General features: G+C 42.9%; 1 protein-coding gene across 1 annotated transcript in view; it reads left to right on the forward strand.

Annotated features, from left to right (window-relative positions):
- The window catches only part of LOC306767843 (serine/threonine-protein kinase D3-like), a gene marked incomplete at its 3' end in the record, with an annotated part of 422,350 nt that overhangs the window by 211,111 nt on the left and 187,670 nt on the right, over nt 1-23,569 (forward strand). Inside the window, exons 9-10 of the mRNA XM_079255977.1 lie at nt 22,350-22,427; nt 22,674-22,944. Of these exons, the coding sequence (XP_079112103.1) occupies nt 22,350-22,427; nt 22,674-22,944 (349 nt within the window). The remainder of the gene's footprint in view (nt 1-22,349; nt 22,428-22,673; nt 22,945-23,569) is intronic.

Below are 23,569 nucleotides of genomic sequence, written 5' to 3' on the forward strand. Positions count from 1 at the left end.
TACAGAAATGTGAAGGATATGCCTGGCATCATCTGTAGTAAATTTGGTGCAGGTTGGTTGTTTTTTGTGGGAGTTATGTCAGTTTTCCTTTTCATCGCATCACATCTGCTTTGCTGCCCCGCCTCTCCTAAACGATATCCCCTATTAAAAGAAATAGCACAACTTTTAATCACACATGCCTCTTGAGCATCCTGACTCATTTGGGTTAAAGTTGGACAAAATTCTTAGGACAAGTTCCTCCAAATGCATGGCAAAGAAAATGACAGAAATGACCCCAAAAATGGCACCCTTTTCAAAATGGCCGACTTCCTGTTGGATTTAGCCCATATGTCCAAGAGACTTTTTTGAAGGTACTGGGAGGGTCTACAAGTTTCCCGAATCATATCCATGTCAGTCAATGTAGTGGGCGGGGCTGATTAATTAAAATATTGTAGGGGGCGCTATGGAGACATGCTCCATTTATTCCATAATGTTTCAATGGGGCTTAGTTCAGGGCCTTACTGTCATCAGTCATGGCAAGTATGGTGGCGGTCCAAGGTTCCATGGCTTGGTCACAGGTACTTCCTGTTTCATGGCGTTGGACCGCCATTCGCCATGTCCTGTTTAGCGTAGCAACTTGAGGTTTTTATTGTGGCATCATGAAAGGGTTTGACATGTTTTGGAGGAGTCTCAAGTGTTTTGGACCATTTGCTTAGAAGAATTACCCTCAAATGTGGAAAAAACCACTTCCTGTTGTAAGTGGGCGGGGCTTAGGTCTAGACCAGCAATGGTCACATTAATCTGTTCAGGACTGATCCCTTATTAATCCCTATAAGTTTTAGGGTGATCAGATCAAAATTGAGAATTTTATAGTGATTTATGATGTCACGCCGCCGCATGGAACTTCGCCATGGCGTCACGGGCACGCCGTGCAGCGTAGAGCAACCTCCTTTATAAGATCTCTTCACCAACATGTTTTGTGATGCCTGAGTGAATTTGGGCCATGTGGTGTCCACCAAGCCAGAGTTATGGGTGTGTGAGAAAAAAACAACACTTTTGACCTCCAGGGGGCGTGGCTATTTCATAATCAAAATATTGACATATAGAACTCTGTAGGAGGGGACTGCCATCATATCTAGCAAATTTGGTGCAGAAATGTTGCTTTATGTGGGAGTTATATCCGTTTAATTTTTCCTGGCGAGACATCAAACTTTGAGGCCCCGCCCCTCGTAAACTAAGTCTCCTATTAGAGGAAATAACACAACATTTAATCACACATGCCTCCTGAACATCCTGAGCAATTTGTGGCTCAGTGGGATAAAAGCTCTAGGACGAGTTCGTTAAAATGCGAGGTGCTAAAACGCCAAAATATTGACTTTGACCTAAAATGGCCGCCTTCCTGTCGACATTTCACCATGACATTTAGAGGATTTTTTGCTCGCCCTAGCATGTAGATCATGTGTATGAATTTTCATAAAGATTAACGACATGCAGTGGCGGGGCACCTAAAATAGGTGGCGCTCTCATTCAGTTTCGCCCAAACATTCTGGAGCACCTCAAAATATCAAATTTTTCGCATTCCCTTGGGGGGGTACGCAAAATTTGGTGAGTTTTTGAGCATGTTCAGGCCTCCAAAAAAGCAATTCATTTATTAGGAGAATAATAATAATAATAATAATAATAATTAAAACCGCAGGCGGTGATATAGGCCCTCGCACCATGGCGCCGCTCGGCATAATGCCACCGCCTCCCCTGCCAACATCCTTCCCATGCCTCTCTCAACCTAAAGTGCAGCCAGACTGCACTTCAGGCTGTTAAGGCCTTATGAACGGTCACTTCCTGTCACCAAGGGGCGGGGCTAACTAATAATCTAATTATTGACATGCAGAAATGTGAAGGATATGACTGACATCATCTGTAGCAAATTTGGTGCATGTTGGTTGTTTTTTGTGGGAGTTATGTCAGTTTTCCTTTTCATTGCATCACAGCTGCTTTTCTGCCCCGCCTCTCCTAAACGATATCCCCTATTAAAGAAAATAGCACAACTTTTAATCACACATGCCTCTTGAGCATCCTGACTCATTTGGGTTAAAGTTAGATAAAATTCTTAGCAGGACTTCCTCAAAATGCATGGCAAAGCAAATGACAGAAATGACCCCGAAAATGACAACTTTTTCAAAATGGCTGACTTCCTGTTGGATTTAGGCCATATGTCCAAGAGACGTTTTTCAAGGTACTGGGAGGGTCTACAAGTTTCCCGAATCATATCCATGTCAGTCAATACAGTGGGCGGGGCTGATTGATTGAAATATTGTAGGGGGCGCTATGGAGCCATTTACGATCTTCTCCACTATATTGTAATTTTACTCTATTAAGGACATAACTGTCATGACTCATGGCAAGTATGGTGAAGATCAACAATTTCACGGCTTTGTCACAGGTACTTCCTGGTTCATGATATCAGACACTTGTTGTTGCCAAGGGGTGGGGCTAATTCAGAGTCATATTATTGCATTGTAGATTTTGTTCATCATAGGACTGGCATCAAATGTGTCGATTCCTGTGCTGATATGTTGTTTTATGTGGGAGTTTTAGCAATAAGTCTTTGTTAATAAGACATAAAACTTTGAGGGCCCGCCCCTCCTAAACTAAATCTTCTATTAGAAGAAATAACACAACTTTAAATCACACATGCCTCCTGAGCATCCTGTGCTCTGTGGGTGTCAGTTGGACAATATCCCTAGGAGGAGTTGTTTAAAATGCATGGCAAAGAAATGACCCCAAAAATGGCACCTTTTTCAAAATGGCCGACTTCCTGTTGGATGTGGCCCATATGTCCAAGAGACTTTTTTGAAGGTACTGGAAGGTTCTCCAACTGTGCTGAATTTTATTCATGTCGGTCCATGTAGTGGGCGGGGCTGATTGATTGAAATTTTGTAGGGGGCGCTATGGAGACATGCTCCATTTATTCCATAATGTTTCAATGGGGCTTAGTTCAGGGCCTTACTGTCATCAGTCATGGCAAGTTTGGTGGCGGTCCAAGGTTCCATGGCTTGGTCACAGGTACTTCCTGTTTCATGGCGTTGGACCGCCATTCGCCATGTCCTGTTTAGCGTAGCAACTTGAGGTTTTTATTGTGGCATCATGAAAGGGTTTGACATGTTTTGGAGGAGGCTCAAGTGTTTTGGACCATTTGCTTAGAAGCATGACCCTCAAACGTGGAAAAAACCACTTCCTGTTGTAAGTGGGCGGAGCTTAGGTCTACACCAGCAATGGTCACATTAATCTGTTCAGGACTGATCCCTTATTAATGCCTATAAGTTTTAGGGTGATCAGATCAAAATTGACAATTTTATAGTGATTTATGATGCCACGCCGTCGCACGGAACTTTGCCATGGCGTCACGGGCACGCCGTGCAGTGTAGAGCAACGTCCTTTACCAGATCTCTTCACCAACATGTTTTGTGATGCCTGAGTGAATTTGGGCCATGTGGTGTCTACCAAGCCAGAGTTATGGGTGTGTGAGCAAAAAACAACACTTTTGACCTCCAGGGGGCGTGGCTATTTCATAATCAAAATATTGACATATAGAACTCTGTAGGAGGGGACTGCCATCATATCTAGCAAATTTGGTGCAGAAATGTTGCTTTATGTGGGAGTTATATCCGTTTAATTTTTCCTGGCGAGACATCAAACTTTGAGGCCCCGCCCCTCGTAAACTAAGTCTCCTATTAGAAGAAATAACACAACATTTAATCACACATGCCTCCTGAACATCCTGAGCAATTTGTGGCTCAGTGGGATAAAAGCTCTAGGACGAGTTCGTTAAAATGCGAGGTGCTAAAACGCCAAAATATTGACTTTGACCTAAAATGGCCGCCTTCCTGTCGACATTTCACCATGACATTAAGAGGATTTTTTGTTCGCCCTAGCATGTAGATCATGTGTATGAATTTTCATAAAGATTAACGACATGCACTGGCGGGGCACCTAAAATAGGTGGCGCTCTCATTCAGTTTCACCCAAACATTCTGGAGCACCTCAAAATATCAAATTTTTCACATTCCCTTGGGGGGGTACGCAAAATTTGGTGAGTTTTTGAGCATGTTCAGGCCTCCAAAAAAGCAATTCATTTATTAGGAGAATAATAATAATAATAATAATAATAATAATAATAAACGCTGCAATTACAATAGGCCTTCGCACCGCCAAGGTGCTCGGGCCTAATAATAATAATAATAATAAACGCTGCAATTACAATAGGCCTTCGCACCGCCAAGGTGCTCGGGCCTAATTAAAACCGCAGGCGGTGATATAGGCCCTCGCACCATGGCGCCACTCGGCATCATGCCACCGCCTCCCCTGCCAACATCCTTCCCATGCCTCTCTCAACCTAAAGTGCAGCCAGACTGCACTTCAGACCATTTAGGTTTTATGAAGGGTCACTTCCTGTCACCAAGGGGCGGGGCTAACTTATCATCTAATTATTGACATGCACAAATGTGAAGGATATGACTGGCATCATCTGTAGTGAATTTGGTGCAGGTTGGTTGTTTTTTGTGGGAGTTATGTCAGTTTTCCTTTTCATTGCATCACATCTGCTTTGCTGCCCCGCCTCTCCTAAACGATATCCCCTATTAAAAGAAATAGCACAACTTTTAATCACACATGCCTCTTGAGCATCCTGACTCATTTGGGTTAAAGTTGGACAAAATTCTTAGGAGAAGTTCCTCAAAATGCATGGCAAAGAAAATGACAAAAATGACCCCAAAAATGGCACCTTTTTCAAAATGGCCGACTCCCTGTTTGATTTAGCCCATATGTCCAAGAGACTTTTTTGAAGGTACTGGGAGCGTCTACAAGTTTCCCGAATCATAACCATGTCAGTCAATGTAGTGGGCGGGGCTAATTAATTAAAATATTGTAGGGGGCGCTATGGAGCCATTTACTATCTTCTCCACTATATTGTAATTTTACTCTATTAAGGACTTTACTGTCATAAGTCATGGCAAGTATGGTGAAGATCAAAGGTTTCATGGCTTTGTTACAGGTACTTCCTGGTTCACGATATCAGACACTTGTTGTTGCCAATTGGTGGGGCTAATTCATAGTCCCATTATTGCATTGTAGATTTTGTTCATCATGGGACTGGCATCAAATGTGGCGATTCCTGTGCTGATATGTTGTTTTATGTGGGAGGTTTAGCAATAAGTCTTTGTTAATAAGACATCAAACTTTGAGGGCCCGCCCCTCCTAAACTAAATCTTCTATTAGAAGAAATAACACAACTTTAAATCACACATGCCTCCTGAGCATCCTGTGCAAGTTGGGTGTCAGTTGGACAATATCCCTAGGAGGAGTTGTTTAAAATGCATGGCAAAGAAATGACCCCAAAAATGGCGCCTTTTTCAAAATGGCCGACTTCCTGTTGAATTTAGCCCATATGTCCAAGAGACTTTTTTGAAGGTACTGGCAGGTTCTCCAACTGTGCTGAATTTTATCCATGTCGGTCCATGTAGTGGGCGGGGCTGATTGATTGAAATTTTGTAGGGGGCGCTATAGAGACATGCTCCATGTATTCCATTATGTTTCAATGGGGCTTAGTTCAGGGCCTTACTGTCATCAGTCATGGCAAGTATGGTTGCGGTCCAAGGTTCCATGGCTTGGTCACAGGTACTTCCTGTTTCATGGCGTTGGACCGCCATTCGCCATGTACCGTTTAGCGTAGCGACTTGAGGTTTTTATTGTGGCATCATGAAAGGGTTTGACATGTTTTGGAGGAGGCTCAAGTGTTTTGGACCATTTGCTTAGAAGCATGACCCTCAAACGTGCAAAAAAACACTTCCTGTTGTAAGTGGGCGGAGTTTAGGTCTAGACCAGCAATGGTCACATTAATCTGTTCAGGACTGATCCCTTATTAATCCCTATAAGTTTTAGGGTGATCAGATCAAAATTGACAATTTTATAGTGATTTATGATGTCACGCCGCCGCATGGAACTTCGCCATGGCGTCACGGGCACGCCGTGCAGCGTAGAGCAACGTCCTTTACCAGATCTCTTCACCAACATGTTTTGTGATGCCTGAGTGAATTTGGGCCATGTGGTGTCTACCAAGCCAGAGTTATGGGTGTGAGAGCAAAAAACAACACTTTTGACCTCCAGGGGGCGTGGCTATTTCATAATCAAAATATTGACATATAGAACTCTGTAGGAGGGGACTGCCATCATATCTAGCAAATTTGGTGCAGAAATGTTGCTTTATGTGGGAGTTATATCCGTTTAATTTTTCCTGGCGAGACATCAAACTTTGAGGCCCCGCCCCTCGTAAACTAAGTCTCCTATTAGAAGAAATAACACAACATTTAATCACACATGCCTCCTGAACATCCTGAGCAATTTGTGGCTCAGTGGGATAAAAGCTCTAGGACGAGTTCGTTAAAATGCGAGGTGCTAAAACGCCAAAATATTGACTTTGACCTAAAATGGCCGCCTTCCTGTCAACATTTCACCATGACATTAAGAGGATTTTTTGTTCGCCCTAGCATGTAGATCATGTGTATGAATTTTCATAAAGATTAATGACATGCAGTGGCGGGGCACCTAAAATAGGTGGCGCTCTCATTCAGTTTCGCCCAAACATTCTGGAGCACCTCAAAATATCAAATTTTTCACATTCCCTTGGGGGGGTACGCAAAATTTGGTGAGTTTTCGAGCACGTTCAGGCCTCCAAAAAAGCACGCGAAGTGTCCGAATAAAAATAATAATAATAATAATTAAAACCGCAAGCGGTGATATAGGCCCTCGCACCATGGCGCCGCTCGGCATAATGCCACCGCCTCCCCTGCCAACATCCTTCCCATGCCTCTCTCAACCGAAAGTGCAGCCAGACTGCACTTCAGGCCATTTAGGCCTTATGAACGGTCACTTCCTGTCACCAAGGGGCGGGGCTAACTTATCATCTAATTATTGACATGCACAAATGTGAAGAATATGACTGGCATCATCTGTAGTGAATTTGGTGCAGGTTGGTTGTTTTTTGTGGGAGTTATGTCAGTTTTCCTTTTAATTGCATCACATCTGCTTTTCTGCCCCGCCTCTCCTAAATGATATCCCCTATTAAAGAAAATAGCACAACTTTTAATCACACATGCCTCTTGAGCATCCTGACTCATTTGGGTTAAAGTTGGACAAAATTCTTAGGAGAAGTTCCTCAAAATGCATGGCAAAGAAAATGACAGAAATGACCCCAAAAATGGCACCCTTTTCAAAATGGCCGACTTCCTGTTTGATTTAGCCCATATGTCCAAGAGACTTTTTTCAAGGTACTGGAAGGTTCTACAACTGTGCCGAATCATATCCATGTCAGTCAGTGTAGTGGGCGGGGCTGATTGATTGAAATATTGTAGGGGGCGCTATGGAGCCGTTTACGATTTTCTCCACTATATTGTAATTTTACTCTATTAAGGACATAACTTTCATGACTCATGGCAAGTATGGTGAAGATCAAAGGTTTCATGGCTTTGTTACAGGTACTTCCTGGTTCATGATATCAGACACTTCTTGTTGCCAAGGGGTGGGGCTAATTCATAGTCCCATTATTGCATTGTAGATTTTGTTCATCATGGGACTGGCATCAAATGTGTCGATTCCTGTGCTGATATGTTGTTTTATGTGGGAGTTTTAGCAATAAGTCATTGTTAATGAGACATAAAACTTTGAGGGCCCGCCCCTCCTAAACTAAATCTTCTATTAGAAGAAATAACACAACTTTACATCACACATGCCTCCTGAGCATCCTGTGCAAGTTGGGTGTCAGTTGGACAATATCCCTAGGAGGAGTTGTTTAAAATGCATGGCAAAGAAATGACCCCAAAAATGGCACCTTTTTCAAAATGGCCGACTTCCTGTTGAATTTAGCCGATATGTCCAAGAGACTTTTTTGAAGGTACTGGCAGGTTCTCCAACTGTGCTGAATTTTATCCATGTCGGTCCATGTAGTGGGCGGGGCTGATTGACTGAAATTTTGTAGGGGGCGCTATAGAGACATGCTCCATGTATTCCATTATGTTTCAATGGGGCTTAGTTCAGGGCCTTACTGTCATCAGTCATGGCAAGTATGGTTGCGGTCCAAGGTTCCATGGCTTGGTCACAGGTACTTCCTGTTTCATGGCGTTGGACCGCCATTCGCCATGTCCCGTTTAGCGTAGCGACTTGAGGTTTTTATTGTGGCATCATGAAAGGGTTTGACATGTTTTGGAGGAGGCTCAAGTGTTTTGGACCATTTGCTTAGAAGCATGACCCTCAAACGTGGAAAAAAACACTTCCTGTTGTAAGTGGGCGGAGTTTAGGTCTACACCAGCAATGGTCACAGTAATCTGTTCAGGACTGATCCCTTATTAATCCCTATAAGTTTTAGGGTGATCAGATCAAAATTGACAATTTTATAGTGATTTATGATGTCACGCCGCCGCATGGAACTTCGCCATGGCGTCACGGGCACGCCGTGCAGCGTAGAGCAACGTCCTTTACCAGATCTCTTCACCAACATGTTTTGTGATGCCTGAGTGAATTTGGGCCATGTGGTGTCCACCAAGCCAGAGTTATGGGTGTGTGAGCAAAAAACAACACTTTTGACCTCCAGGGGACGTGGCTATTTCATAATCAAAATATTGACATATAGAACTCTGTAGGAGGGGACTGCCATCATATCTAGCAAATTTGGTGCAGAAATGTTGCTTTATGTGGGAGTTATATCCGTTTAATTTTTCCTGGCGAGACATCAAACTTTGAGGCCCCGCCCCTCGTAAACTAAGTCTCCTATTAGAAGAAATAACACAACATTTAATCACACATGCCTCCTGAACATCCTGAGCAATTTGTGGGGATAAAAGCCCTAGGACGAGTTCGTTAAAATGCGAGGTGCTAAAACGCCAAAATATTGACTTTGACCTAAAATGGCCGCCTTCCTGTCGACATTTCACCATGACATTAAGAGGATTTTTTGTTCGCCCTTGCATGTAGATCATGTGTATGAATTTTCATAAAGATTAATGACATGCAGTGGCGGGGCACCTAAAATAGGTGGCGCTCTCATTCAGTTTCGCCCAAACATTCTGGAGCACCTCAAAATATCAAATTTTTCGCATTCCCTTGGGGGGGTACGCAAAATTTGGTGAGTTTTTGAGCATGTTCAGGCCTCCAAAAAAGCAATTCATTTATTAGGAGAATAATAATAATAATAATAATAATTAAAACCGCAAGCGGTGATATAGGCCCTCGCACCATGGCGCCGCTCGGCATAATGCCACCGCCTCCCCTGGCAACATCCTTCCCATGCCTCTCTCAACCTAAAGTGCAGCCAGACTGCACTTCAGGCCGTTTAGGCCTTATGAACGGTCACTTCCTGTCACCAAGGGGCGGGGCTAATTTATATTCTAATTATTGACATACAGAAATGTGAAGGATATGACTGGCATCATCTGTAGCAAATTTGGTGCAGGTTGGTTGTTTTTTGTGGGAGTTATGTCAGTTTTCCTTTTCATTGCATCACATCTGCTTTGCTGCCCCGCCTCTCCTAAACGATATCCCCTATTAAAAGAAATAGTACAACTTTTAATCACACATGCCTCTTGAGCATCCTGACTCATTTGGGTTAAAGTTGGACAAAATTCTTTGGAGAAGTTCCTCAAAATGCATGGCAAAGAAAATGACAGAAATGACCCCAAAAATGGCACCTTTTTCAAAATGGCCGACTTCCTGTTTGATTTAGCCCATATGTCCAAGAGACTTTTTTGAAGGTACTGGGAGGGTCTACAAATTTCCCGAATCATATCCATGTCAGTCAATGTAGTGGGCGGGGCTGATTGATTGAAATATTGTAGGGGGCGCTATGGAGCCATTTACTATCTTTTCCACTATATTGTAATTTTACTCTATTAAGGACATAACTGTCATGACTCATGGCAAGTATGGTGAAGATCAAAGGTTTCATGGCTTTGTTACAGGTACTTCCTGGTTCACGATATCAGACACTTGTTGTTGCCAAGGGGTGGGGCTAATTCATAGTCATATTATTGCATTGTATATTTTGTTCATCATGGGACTGGCATCAAATGTGGTGATTCCTGTGCTGATATGTTGTTTTATGTGGGAGTTTTATCAATAAGTCTTTGTTAATGAGACATAAAACTTTGAAGGCCCGCCCCTCCTAAACTAAATCTTCTATTAGAAGAAATAACACAACTTTAAATCACACATGCCTCCTGAGCATCCTGTGCAAGTTGGGTGTCAGTTGGACAATATCCCTAGGAGGAGTTGTTTAAAATGCATGGCAAAGAAATGACCCCAAAAATGGCACCTTTTTCAAAATGGCCGACTTCCTGTTGAATTTAGCCCATATGTCCAAGAGACTTTTTTGAAGGTACTGGGACGTTCTCCAACTGTGCTGAATTTTATTCATGTCGGTCCATGTAGTGGGCGGGGCTGATTGATTGAAATTTTGTAGGGGGCGCTATGGAGACATGCTCCATTTATTCCATAATGTTTCAATGGGGCTTAGTTCAGGGCCTTACTGTCATCAGTCATGGCAAGTTTGGTGGCGGTCCAAGGTTCCATGGCTTGGTCACAGGTACTTCCTGTTTCATGGCGTTGGACCGCCATTTGCCATGTCCTGTTTAGCGTAGCAACTTGAGGTTTTTATTGTGGCATCATGAAAGGGTTTGACATGTTTTGGAGGAGTCTCAAGTGTTTGGGACCATTTGCTTAGAAGCATGACCCTCGAACGTGGAAAAAACCACTTCCTGTTGTAAGTGGGCGGGGCTTAGGTCTACACCAGCAATGGTCACATTAATCTGTTCAGGACTGATCCCTTATTAATCCCTATAAGTTTTAGGGTGATCAGATCAAAATTGACAATTTTATAGTGATTTATGATGTCACGCCGCCGCATGGAACTTCGCCATGGCGTCACGGGCACGCCGTGCAGCATAGAGCAACGTCCTTTATAAGATCTCTTCACCAACATGTTTTGTGATGCCTGAGTGAATTTGGGCCATGTGGTGTCTACCAAGCCAGAGTTATGGGTGTGTGAGCAAAAAACAACACTTTTGACCTCCAGGGGGCGTGGCTATTTCATAATCAAAATATTGACATATAGAACTCTGTAGGAGGGGACTGCCATCATATCTAGCAAATTTGGTGCAGAAATGTTGCTTTATGTGGGAGTTATATCCGTTTAATTTTTCCTGGCGAGACATCAAACTTTGAGGCCCCGCCCCTCGTAAACTAAGTCTCCTATTAGAAGAAATAACACAACATTTAATCACACATGCCTCCTGAACATCCTGAGCAATTTGTGGCTCAGTGGGATAAAAGCTCTAGGACGAGTTCGTTAAAATGCGAGGTGCTAAAACGCCAAAATATTGACTTTGACCTAAAATGGCCGCCTTCCTGTCGACATTTCACCATGACATTAAGAGGATTTTTTGTTTGCCCTAGCATGTAGATCATGTGTATGAATTTTCATAAAGATTAACGACATGCAGTGGCGGGGCACCTAAAATAGGTGGCGCTCTCATTCAGTTTTGCCCAAACATTCTGGAGCACCTCAAAATATCAAATTTTTCGCATTCCCTTGGGGGGGTACGCAAAATTTGGTGAGTTTTCGAGCATGTTCAGGCCTCCAAAAAAGCAATTCATTTATTAGGAGAATAATAATAATAATTAAAACCGCAAGCGGTGATATAGGCCCTCGCACCATGGCGCCGCTCGGCATAATGCCACCGCCTCCCCTGGCAACATCCTTCTCATGCCTCTCTCAACCTGAAGTGCAGCCAGACTGCACCTCAGGCCATTTAGGCCTTATGAAGAGTCAATTCCTGTCACCAAGGGGCGGGGCTAACTTATAATCTATTTATTGCCATGCACAAATGTGAAGGATATGACTGGCATCATCTGTAGCAAATTTGGTGCAGGTTGGTTGTTTTTTGTGGGAGTTATGTCAGTTTTCCTTTTCATTGCATCATATCTGCTTTGCTGCCCCGCCTCTCCTAAACGATATCCCCTATTAAAAGAAATAGCACAACTTTTAATCACACATGCCTCTTGAGCATCCTGACTCATTTGGGTTAAAGTTGCATAAAATTCTTGGGAGGAGTTGCTCAAAATGCATGGCAAAGAAAATGACAGAAATTACCCCAAATATGTCACCTTTTTCAAAATGGCTGACTTCCTGTTTAATTTAGCCCATATGTCCAAGAGACTTTTTTGAAGGTACTGGAAGGTTCTAAAACTGTGCCGAATCATATCCATGTCAGTCAATGTAGTGGGCGGGGCTGATTGATTGAAATATTGTAGGGGGCGCTATGGAGCCATTTACGATCTTCTCCACTATATTGTAATTTTACTCTATTAAGGACATAACTGTCATGACTCATGGCAAGTATGGTGAAGATCAACAATTTCACGGCTTTGTCACAGGTACTTCCTGGTTCATGATATCAGACACTTGTTGTTGCCAAGGGGTGGGGCTAGTTCATAGTCATATCATTGCATTGTATATTTTGTTCATCATGGGACTGGCATCAAATGGGTCGATTCCTGTGCTGATATGTTGTTTTATGTGGGAGTTTTAGCAATAAGTCTTTGTTAATAAGACATAAAACTTTGAGGGCCCGCCCCTCCTAAACTAAATCTTCTATTAGAAGAAATAACACAACTTTAAATCACACATGCCTCCTGAGCATCCTGTGCAAGTTGGGTGTCAGTTGGACAATATCCCTAGGAGGAGTTGTTTAAAATGCATGGCAAAGAAATGACCCCAAAAATGGCGCCTTTTTCAAAATGGCCGACTTCCTGTTGAATTTAGCCCATATGTCCAAGAGACTTTTTTGAAGGTACTGGAAGGTTCTCCAACTGTGCTGAATTTTATCCATGTCGGTCCATGTGGTGGGCGGGGCTGATTGATTGAAATTTTGTAGGGGGCGCTATAGAGACATGCTCCATGTATTCCATAATGTTTCAATGGGGCTTAGTTCAGGGCCTTACTGTCATCAGTCATGGCAAGTATGGTTGCGGTCCAAGGTTCCATGGCTTGGTCACAGGTACTTCCTGTTTCATGGCGTTGGACCGCCATTCGCCATGTCCCGTTTAGCGTAGCGACTTGAGGTTTTTATTGTGGCATCATGAAAGGGTTTGACATGTTTTGGAGGAGGCTCAAGTGTTTTGGACCATTTGCTTAGAAGCATGACCCTCAAACGTGCAAAAAAACACTTCCTGTTGTAAGTGGGCGGAGCTTAGGTCTACACCAGCAATGGTCACAGTAATCTGTTCAGGACTGATCCCTTATTAATCCCTATAAGTTTTAGGGTGATCAGATCAAAATTGACAATTTTATAGTGATTTATGATGTCACGCCGCCGCATGGAACTTCGCCATGGCGTCACGGGCACGCCGTGCAGCGTAGAGCAACGTCCTTTATAAGATCTCTTCACCAACATGTTTTGTGATGCCTGAGTGAATTTGGGCCATGTGGTGTCCACCAAGCCAGAGTTATGGGTGTGTGAGCAAAAAACAACACTTTTGACCTCCAGGGGGCGTGGCTATTTCATAATCAAAATATTGACATATAGAACTCTGTAGGAGGGGACTGCCATCATATCTAGCAAATTTGGTGCAGAAATGTTGCTTTATGTGGGAGTTATATCCGTTTAATTTTTCCTGGCGAGACATCAAACTTTGAGGCCCCGCCCCTCGTAAACTAAGTCTCCTATTAGAAGAAATAACACAACATTTAATCACACATGCCTCCTGAACATCCTGAGCAATTTGTGGCTCAGTGGGATAAAAGCTCTAGGACGAGTTCGTTAAAATGCGAGGTGCTAAAACGCCAAAATATTGACTTTGACCTAAAATGGCCGCCTTCCTGTCGACATTTCACCATGACATTAAGAGGATTTTTTGTTCGCCCTAGCATGTAGATCATGTGTATGAATTTTCATAAAGATTAATGACATGCAGTGGCGGGGCACCTAAAATAGGTGGCGCTCTCATTCAGTTTCGCCCAAACATTCTGGAGCACCTCAAAATATCAAATTTTTCGCATTCCCTTGGGGGGGTACGCAAAATTTGGTGAGTTTTTGAGCATGTTCAGGCCTCCAAAAAAGCAATTCATTTATTAGGAGAATAATAATAATAATAATAATAAACGCTGCAATTACAATAGGCCTTCGCACCGCCAAGGTGCTCGGGCCTAATAATAATAATAATAATAATAATAATAATAATAAACGCTGCAATTACAATAGGCCTTCGCACCGCCAAGGTGCTCGGGCCTAATAATAATAATAAACGCTGCAATTACAATAGGCCTTCGCACCGCCAAGGTGCTCGGGCCTAATAATAAACGCTGCAATTACAATAGGCCTTCGCACCGCCAAGGTGCTCGGGCCTAATAATAATAATAATAATAATAATAATAATAATAATAATAATAATAAACACTGCAATTACAATAGGCCTTCGCACCGCCAAGGTGCTCGGGCCTAATAATAATAATAATAATAATAATAATAATAAACGCTGCAATTACAATAGGCCTTCGCACCGCCAAGGTGCTCGGGCCTAATAATAATAATTAAAACCGCAAGCGGTGATATAGGCCCTCGCACCATGGCGCCACTCGGCATAATGCCACCGCCTCCCCTGGCAACATCCTTCCCATGCCTCTCTCAACCTAAAGTGCAGCCAGACTGCACTTCAGGCCATTTAGACCTTATGAACGTTCACTTCCTGTCACCAAGGGGCGGGGCTAATTTATAATCTAATTATTGACATACAGAAATGTGAAGGATATGACTGGCATCATCTGTAGCAAATTTGGTGCAGGTTGGTTGTTTTTTGTGGGAGTTATGTCAGTTTTCCTTTTCATTGCATCACATCTGCTTTGCTGCCCCGCCTCTCCTAAATGATATCCCCTATTAAAAGAAATAGCACAACTTTTAATCACACATGCCTCTTGAGCATCCTGACTCATTTGGGTTAAAGTTGGACAAAATTCTTAGGACAAGTTCCTCCAAATGCATGGCAAAGAAAATGACAGAAATGACCCCAAAAATGGCACCCTTTTCAAAATGGCCGACTTCCTGTTGGATTTAGCCCATATGTCCAAGAGACTTTTTTGAAGGTACTGGGAGGGTCTACAAGTTTCCCGAATCATATCCATGTCAGTCAATGTAGTGGGCGGGGCTGATTAATTAAAATATTGTAGGGGGCGCTATGGAGCCATTTACTATCTTCTCCACTATATTTTAATTTTACTCTATTAAGGGCATAACTTTCATGACTCATGGCAAGTATGGTGAAGATGAAAGGTTCCATGGCTTTGTTACAGGTACTTCCTGGTTCATGATATCAGACACTTGTTGTTGCCAAGGGGTGGGGCTAATTCATAGTCCCATTATTGCATTGTAGATTTTGTTCATCATGGGACTGGCATCAAATGTGGTGATTCCTGTGCTGATATGTTGTTTTATGTGGGAGTTTTAGCAATAAGTCTTTGTTAATAAGACATCAAACTCTGAGGGCCCGCCCCTCCTAAACTAAATCTTCTATTAGAAGAAATAACACAACTTTAAATCACACATGCCTCCTGAGCATCCTGTGCAAGTTGGGTGTCAGTTGGACAATATCCCTAGGAGGAGTTGTTTAAAATGCATGGCAAAGAAATGACCCCAAAAATGGCACCTTTTTCAAAATGGCCGACTTCCTGTTGAATTTAGCCCATATGTCCAAGAGACTTTTTTGAAGGTACTGGAAGGTTCTCCAACTGTGCTGAATTTTATTCATGTCGGTCCATGTAGTGGGCGGGGCTGATTGATTGAAATTTTGTAGGGGGCGCTATGGAGACATGCTCCATTTATTCCATAATGTTTCAATGGGGCTTAGTTCAGGGCCTTACTGTCATCAGTCATGACAAGTATGGTGGCGGTCCAAGGTTCCATGGCTTGGTCACAGGTACTTCCTGTTTCATGGCGTTGGACCGCCATTCGCCATGTCCCGTTTAGCGTAGCGACTTGAGGTTTTTATTGTGGCATCATGAAAGGGTTTGACATGTTTTGGAGGAGGCTCAAGTGTTTTGGACCATTTGCTTAGAAGCATGACCCTCAAACGTGGAAAAAACCACTTCCTATTGTAAGTGGGCGGGGCTTAGGTCGACACCAGCAATGGTCACATTAATCTTTTCAGGACTGATCCCTTATTAATCCCTATAAGTTTTAGGGTGATCAGATCAAAATTGACAATTTTATAGTGATTTATGATGTCACGCCGCCGCATGGAACTTCGCCATGGCGTCACGGGCACGCCGTGCAGCGTAGAGCAATGTCCTTTACCAGATCTCTTCACCAACATGTTTTGTGATGCCTGAGTGAATTTGGGCCATGTGGTGTCTACCAAGCCAGAGTTATGGGTGTGTGAGCAAAAAACAACACTTTGTACCTCCAGGGGGCGTGGCTATTTCATAATCAAAATATTGACATATAGAACTCTGTAGGAGGGGACTGCCATCATATCTAGCAAATTTGGTGCAGAAATGTTGCTTTATGTGGGAGTTATATCCGTTTAATTTTTCATGGCGAGACATCAAACTTTGAGGCCCCGCCCCTCGTAAACTAAGTCTCCTATTAGAAGAAATAACACAACATTTAATCACACATGCCTCCTGAACATCCTGAGCAATTTGTGGCTCAGTGGGATAAAAGCTCTAGGACGAGTTCGTTAAAATGCGAGGTGCTAAAACGCCAAAATATTGACTTTGACCTAAAATGGCCGCCTTCCTGTCGACATTTCACCATGACATTAAGAGGATTTTTTGTTTGCCCTAGCATGTAGATCATGTGTATGAATTTTCATAAAGATTAACGACATGCAGTGGCGGGGCACCTAAAATAGGTGGCGCTCTCATTCAGTTTCACCCAAACATTCTGGAGCACCTCAAAATATCAAATTTTTCGCATTCCCTTGGGGGGGTACGCAAAATTTGGTGAGTTTTTGAGCATGTTCAGGCCTCCGAAAAAGCAATTCATTTATTAGGAGAATAATAATAATAATAATAATTAAAACCGCAAGCGGTGATATAGGCCCTCGCACCATGGCGCCGCTCGGCATAATGCCACCGCCTCCCCTGCCAACATCCTTCCCATGCCTCTCTCAACCTAAAGTGCAGCCAGACTGCACTTCAGGCCATTTAGGCCTTATGAAGGGTCACTTCCTGTCACCAAGGGGCGGGGCTAACTTATCATCTAATTATTGACATGCACAAATGTGAAGAATATGACTGGCATCATCTGTAGTGAATTTGGTGCAGGTTGGTTGATCTTTTGTATATAGTTGTGTCTTCTGTTTGTGGATCATAGACTTTTCTCTGTGGGATTTGTGCTGTGTTTATACACTGTTAGATCTGTGTTTATTACAGTCATAAATTGTAATAAACTTTTATCTTGTTCCTGTATGATCACATCCTACTGCAGTTATTTAGATGACTTGAATGTATTGAATAAATGGGGAAAAGCATTTAAATTTCTTTATTTTAAAAACGCTTCAAAGTGTACAAAGTAGCTCAAATTACTTAATTAGTAACACAAAGTTATAAGTAAGAAACAATACAATCAACGAACATGTAAACAATAGATTCCACAGAAATGCTATTAAATTGTGGTTTACTAGAAAAAAAAAAAAAAAAGAATCAAACACCAAAAACAAAACCAATGTTGTGTCTGTGCAGATCAGGAAACTGCTCTTCAGTAGCCACACAGCAACTGGGAATCAAGCCTTGTTTCCTTCTGAGGAGCTGGGATGTGAGTCTTCTTAGGTCCTTCACATTTATGTCATCAAGACGTCTCTGCAAAATTATACAAAAGATTGGTTAGATAAATAGAGCCACATTTTACTAACTGATGGAAAACAAAGTGAAAAGTGAAAGATCAGATTTTTTAGTGAAGGTCTGTGTCTACCAACTTTGTTCAGAGACTAAGTTAATATATTACTGTAATATCTAAAACTAATGTCTGGATGCCAAAGCAAGAAGTAACATATGGAAGACAGAGCAGTAGGTAACAAGCTCAAATATAAAATTACATTTATGTTACAACAACAAATAATACATAAAACAGTTACCATTGACGAGGCTGAAGTTAGCTTCCGATCCGCAGCTTATGGCTGCAATATGTGTAAAGGGCAATTACACTGAATTTTTTGGAAACACCACCACATTAGACCAGGTACTGACAAAAAACTGGTATAGTATGTGGAATATTTTAGCCCACATTTGAAGAGTCTAAGTGTTTTAGTTTTTTGTCAGGACCTGATGTAATGTGGTCCAGATGCCAAAAAAGTCATGAAATGACCCTTATTTGCATTTTCACAAATAGAATAAAGATTTCACAAATCAGACACTATGTTTTATTGAATCTGCATAGTATGTGGAATATTTTAACCCAGGTTTTAAGAGTCCAAGTGTTGTAGTTTTTTGTCAGGACCTGGTCTAATGTGGTGTTTCCGAAAAATTCAGTGGAATTGCCCTTTACACATATTGCGAATCGGAAGCTAACTTCAGCCTCGTTTACCATTGTTGGTTATTGGAATACTGTGGAATTCCTGTAATAAATGTTTTTTATCAGTAATATCTTGAGACAAAACAGTGAACATGAAACTGCATTTTACCTGTACTACAGCTAGCCAGTCACATCTCTGGAAGCTGCAGCTCGTCTTCCTCAGACTGACCCGCTTGTCCTCGGACCGTCCACCAGCCCTGCCTCGGCCTTCCTGGCAACCTTAACATGTCATATTCATCACTGAAAACAAGTGTGTACACGGATCATCGCTGTAACAACATTCAAACATGTAAATTCTGCATTATGTCAGTGTCTGACTGCCTGTGTTAGGCTGATTCAGTCTAACATCAGCTGAATATATGCAGAAATATTAATAAAGTTAGAATTAGCCTAACAACTATAGCTAGCTTAGCACGTAGCTTAGCCTCTTCTTAGTACCACCGTTTATTCCATACGCGATATTGTCATTTTTATGTACTACTTTGCAAAAAAAACACCATAAGAGAGTATCATTTTCAGCATGACGAAGAGCCTGTTGTGTTAACAGTTACTTACCGGTTCATGTGGAGCTCAAATACTGGATGTCATCACACAGTTTGTAAATAAACTTTGAGTCTTGTGGACGGTGACGGTTCCGCTGTATTTAGAGGATGGGAGGGGTGAGGAGCAAGTTTAGCTCACTACTTCCGCCCTGTGGTGGTTTGTAGAGGTAGCAGTTGTGTGGTTTTGCTCACTACATGGTGTTTGCCACCTAGTGTTGGAAAGAATCGCTTTGAAATCTTACATACTCTGGCTTCAATAAATTGAAAAAAATAATCTAAAAGTGGATCAAATATGCCACAGTGTTTAATGAAATTGAAAAAAAAATCCCACCAGTTTTCCATAAATGGATGTTACATTATTTTTACTTTATTCAAAACAAGAATTAGCTGCTCATTCTCAGAACCAAAGCCTCAGATTTTTTCTTTTTCATGTAATCCCCCACAGTACAGACAAAGAGCAACAGGGAGGAATAATACATAAATGCTTCAAGTTTAGTTTTAATTCATTATGCTTATTAACATGCCTGTGACATTTGTTAAAAACTGTTAACATCATTTACATAAATATAGTTTTCAGTAACTTATTGTTGTAAGTATTAGCCGCACTGGATGTTTTAATTAATCCATCAACAGAGCTGATCCAATACCACTCTATCCAAGAATCTGAACAAATGTCTATAAATCAAAGAGCAATCAGTCTGCTTCTAAACAAGAAAACACATATGAAACTGATTCACATAATTAATAATTCCTTCAGATGGACCTGCATGTTCATCTGTACATACATGTCTATAAATATGGTTGGTTGTTTTTTGTGGGAGTTATGTCAGTTTTCCTTTTAATTGGATCACATCTGCTTCGCTGCCCCGCCTCTCCTAAACGATATCCCCTATTAAAAGAAATAACACAACTTTTAATCAGATATGCAGCTTGAGCATCCTGACTCATTTGGGTTACAGTTGGAGAAAATTCTTAGGAGGAACTTCTCAAAATGCATGGCAAAGAAAATGACAGAAATGACCCCAAAAATGGCACCTTTTTCAACATGGCCGACTTCCTGTTTGATTTAGCCCATATGTCCAAGAGAGCACCTCAAAATATCAAATTTTTCGTATTCCCTTGGGGGGGTACGCAAAATTTGGTGAGTTTTCGAGCACGTTCAGGCCTCCAAAAAAGCACGCGAAGTGTCCGAATAAAAATAATAATAAACACTGCAATTACAATAGGCCTTAAGGGATCAGTCCTGAACAGATTAATATGACCATTGCTGGTCTAGACCTAAGCCCCGCCCACTTACAACAGGAAGTGGTTTTTTGGACGTTTGAGGGTCATGCTTCTAAGCAAATGGTCCCAAACACTTGAGCCTCCTCCAAAACATGTCAAACCCTTTCATGATGCCACAATAAAAACCTCAAGTTGCTACGCTAAACGGGACATGGCGAATGGCGGTCCAACGCCATGAAACAGGAAGTACCTGTGACCAAGCCATGGAACCTTGGACCGCCACCATACTTGCCATGACTGATGACAGTAAGGCCCTGAACTAAGCCCCATTGAAACATTATGGAATAAATGGAGCATGTCTCCATAGCGCCCCCTACAAAATTTCAAACAATCAGCCCCGCCCACTACATGGACCGACATGAATAAAATTCAGCACAGTTGGAGAACCTGCCAGTACCTTCAAAAAAGTCTCTTGGACATATGGGCTAAATTCAACAGGAAGTCGGCCATTTTGAAAAAGGTGTCATTTTTGGGGTCATTTCTTTGCCATGCATTTTAAACAACTCCTCCTAGGGATATTGTCCAACTGACACCCAACTTGCACAGGATGCTCAGGAGGCATGTGTGATTTAAAGTTGTGTTATTTCTTCTAATAGAAGATTTAGTTTAGGAGGGGCGGGCTCTCAAAGTTTTATGTCTCATTAACAAAGACTTATTGCTAAAACTCCCACATAAAACAACATATCAGCACAGGAATCGACACATTTGATGCCAGTCCCATGATGAACAAAATCTACAATGCAATAACGGGACTATGAATTAGCCCCACCCCTTGGCAACAACAAGTGTCTGATATCATGAACCAGGAAGTACCTGTAACAAAGCCATGAAACCTTTGATCTTCACCATACTTGCCATGAGTCATGAAAGTTATGCCCTTAATAGAGTAAAATTACAATATAGTGGAGAAGATAGTAAATGGCTCCATAGCGCCCCCTAAAATATTTCAATTAATCAGCCCCGCCCACTACATTGACTGACATGGATATGATTTGGGAAACTTGTAGACCCTCCCAGTACCTTCAAAAAAGTCTCTTGGACATATGGGCTAAATCAAACAGGGAGTCGGCCATTTTGAAAAAGGTGACATATTTGGGGCCATTTCTGTCATTTTCTTTGCCATGCATTTTGAGGAACTTCTCCTAAGAATTTGATCTAACTTTAATCCAAATGAGTCAGGATGCTCAAGAGGCATGTGTGATTAAAAGTTGTGCTATTTCTTTTAATAGGGGATATCGTTTAGGAGAGGCGGGGCAGCAAAGCAGATGTGATGCAATGAAAAGGAAAACTGACATAACTCCCACAAAAAACAACCAACCTGCACCAAATTTGCTACAGATGATGCCAGTCATATCCTTCACATTTCTCTATGTCAATAATTAGATGATAAGTTAGCCCCGCCCCTTGGTGACAGGAAGTGACCGTTCATAAGGCCTAAATGGTCTGAAGTGCAGTCTGGCTGCACTTTAGGTTGAGAGAGGCATGGGAAGGATGTTGCCAGGGGAGGCGGTGGCATTATGCCGAGCGGCGCCATGGTGCGAGGGCCTATATCACCGCTTGCGGTTTTAATTCCATTTTATACTCCAGTCCAGTTTTACTCCTGGTTCTATTTCCACTTCATTCCCACTCTTATGCTTGGTTTTACTGCTAGTAGTCTCGGTTTTATTCCCAGTTTTTGTTTTTTGATTGTATTCACAGGTTTTCCTTTGTTTTATCCATGGTTTTTATCACCGTTTCTAGTCCTGATCTTGTTCCTGGTTAATCCTGGTCTCTTCCCTGATTTTATTTCTGACTCCTGGTCTTCGGAATAAAGATGGAAGTGACTGAAACAAAATGAACCCAGAAGGATGGTGACATTTTCCATAAACATGGAGAATGACGTTCCCAGACTACTGGTGGGAAATGTTGGATCCATGTGGTGTGTTTTGTCTTCCAGAGGAAGAGACATTACTGGAGGCTGGACAGCAAGACTCTGACTCTGTTTCAGAATGAAAGGGGAGCCAAGTTTTACAAGGTAGGAGACCTAATCGGGCCGGATCCGGTTTCATTCGGCTGGCCAAACAAAGCATGTAGATTAAGGTCTGGCCTCGTTCTGGCTCTGATTCGGTCCAGATCTGGCTCTTATCCGGTCCTGATCTGGCTCTGATCTGGTTGTAATCAGGTCCTGACTGAGGAAAAGGCTACAGGAACTATGAGCTATGAAAGATGACAATGTGAGGCAGCATCATCATCGTCTTCCTCCTGGTTTTCTTTTTTATAGGAGATCCCCCTCTCTGAGATCCTGCAAGTGGAACCAGCTCTGGACCTGAGCCGCCTTCCTCCAGGCAGTAACCCCCACGTCTTCCAGATCCTCACATCCTGCGTGGTGTACTATGTCGGGGAAGACCATGGCGACCCAGGGTACAGCCCCATCCTGGCCACGTCTGGCATCGGCCCAGATGTGGGCCGGAGCTGGGAGAAGGCCATCAGGCAGGCCCTGATGCCCGTCACGCCCAAGACCAGCATTGGAACAGGGCCAGGCAAGAACCACAGTAAGGGTACCTAGAACCACACACCAAAACCAGGAACATGAACCAGAACCAGAAGGGTTTTCACGGTAGTTTTATTAGCCGTAGCAGTGAATGCATAGTCTGATAGAGGACGGAGACGTCTGATAGGGGACGGAGACGTCTGATAGGGGACGGAGACGTCTGGTAGGGGACGGAGACGTCTGATAGAGGACGGAGACGTCTGGTAGGGGACGGAGACGTCTGATAGAGGACGGAGACGTCTGGTAGGGGACGGAGACGTCTGGTAGGGGACGGAGACGTCTGATAGAGGACGGAGACGTCTGGTAGGGGACGGAGACGTCTGATAGAGGACGGAGACGTCTGGTAGGGGACGGAGACGTCTGGTAGGGGACGGAGACGTCTGATAGAGGACGGAGACGTCTGGTAGGGGACGGAGACGTCTGGTAGGGGACGGAGACGTCTGATAGAGGACGGAGACGTCTGGTAGGGGACGGAGACGTCTGGTAGGGGACGGAGACGTCTGATAGAGGACGGAGACGTCTGGTAGGGGACGGAGACGTCTGGTAGGGGACGGAGACGTCTGATAGAGGACAGAGACGTCTGATAGGGGACGGAGACGTCTGATAGGGGGGCGGAGACGTCTGAT

The sequence above is a fragment of the Telmatherina bonti genome, assembly GCF_933228915.1.
Source record: "Telmatherina bonti genome assembly, chromosome: 16".
NCBI lineage: Eukaryota > Metazoa > Chordata > Actinopteri > Atheriniformes > Telmatherinidae > Telmatherina > Telmatherina bonti.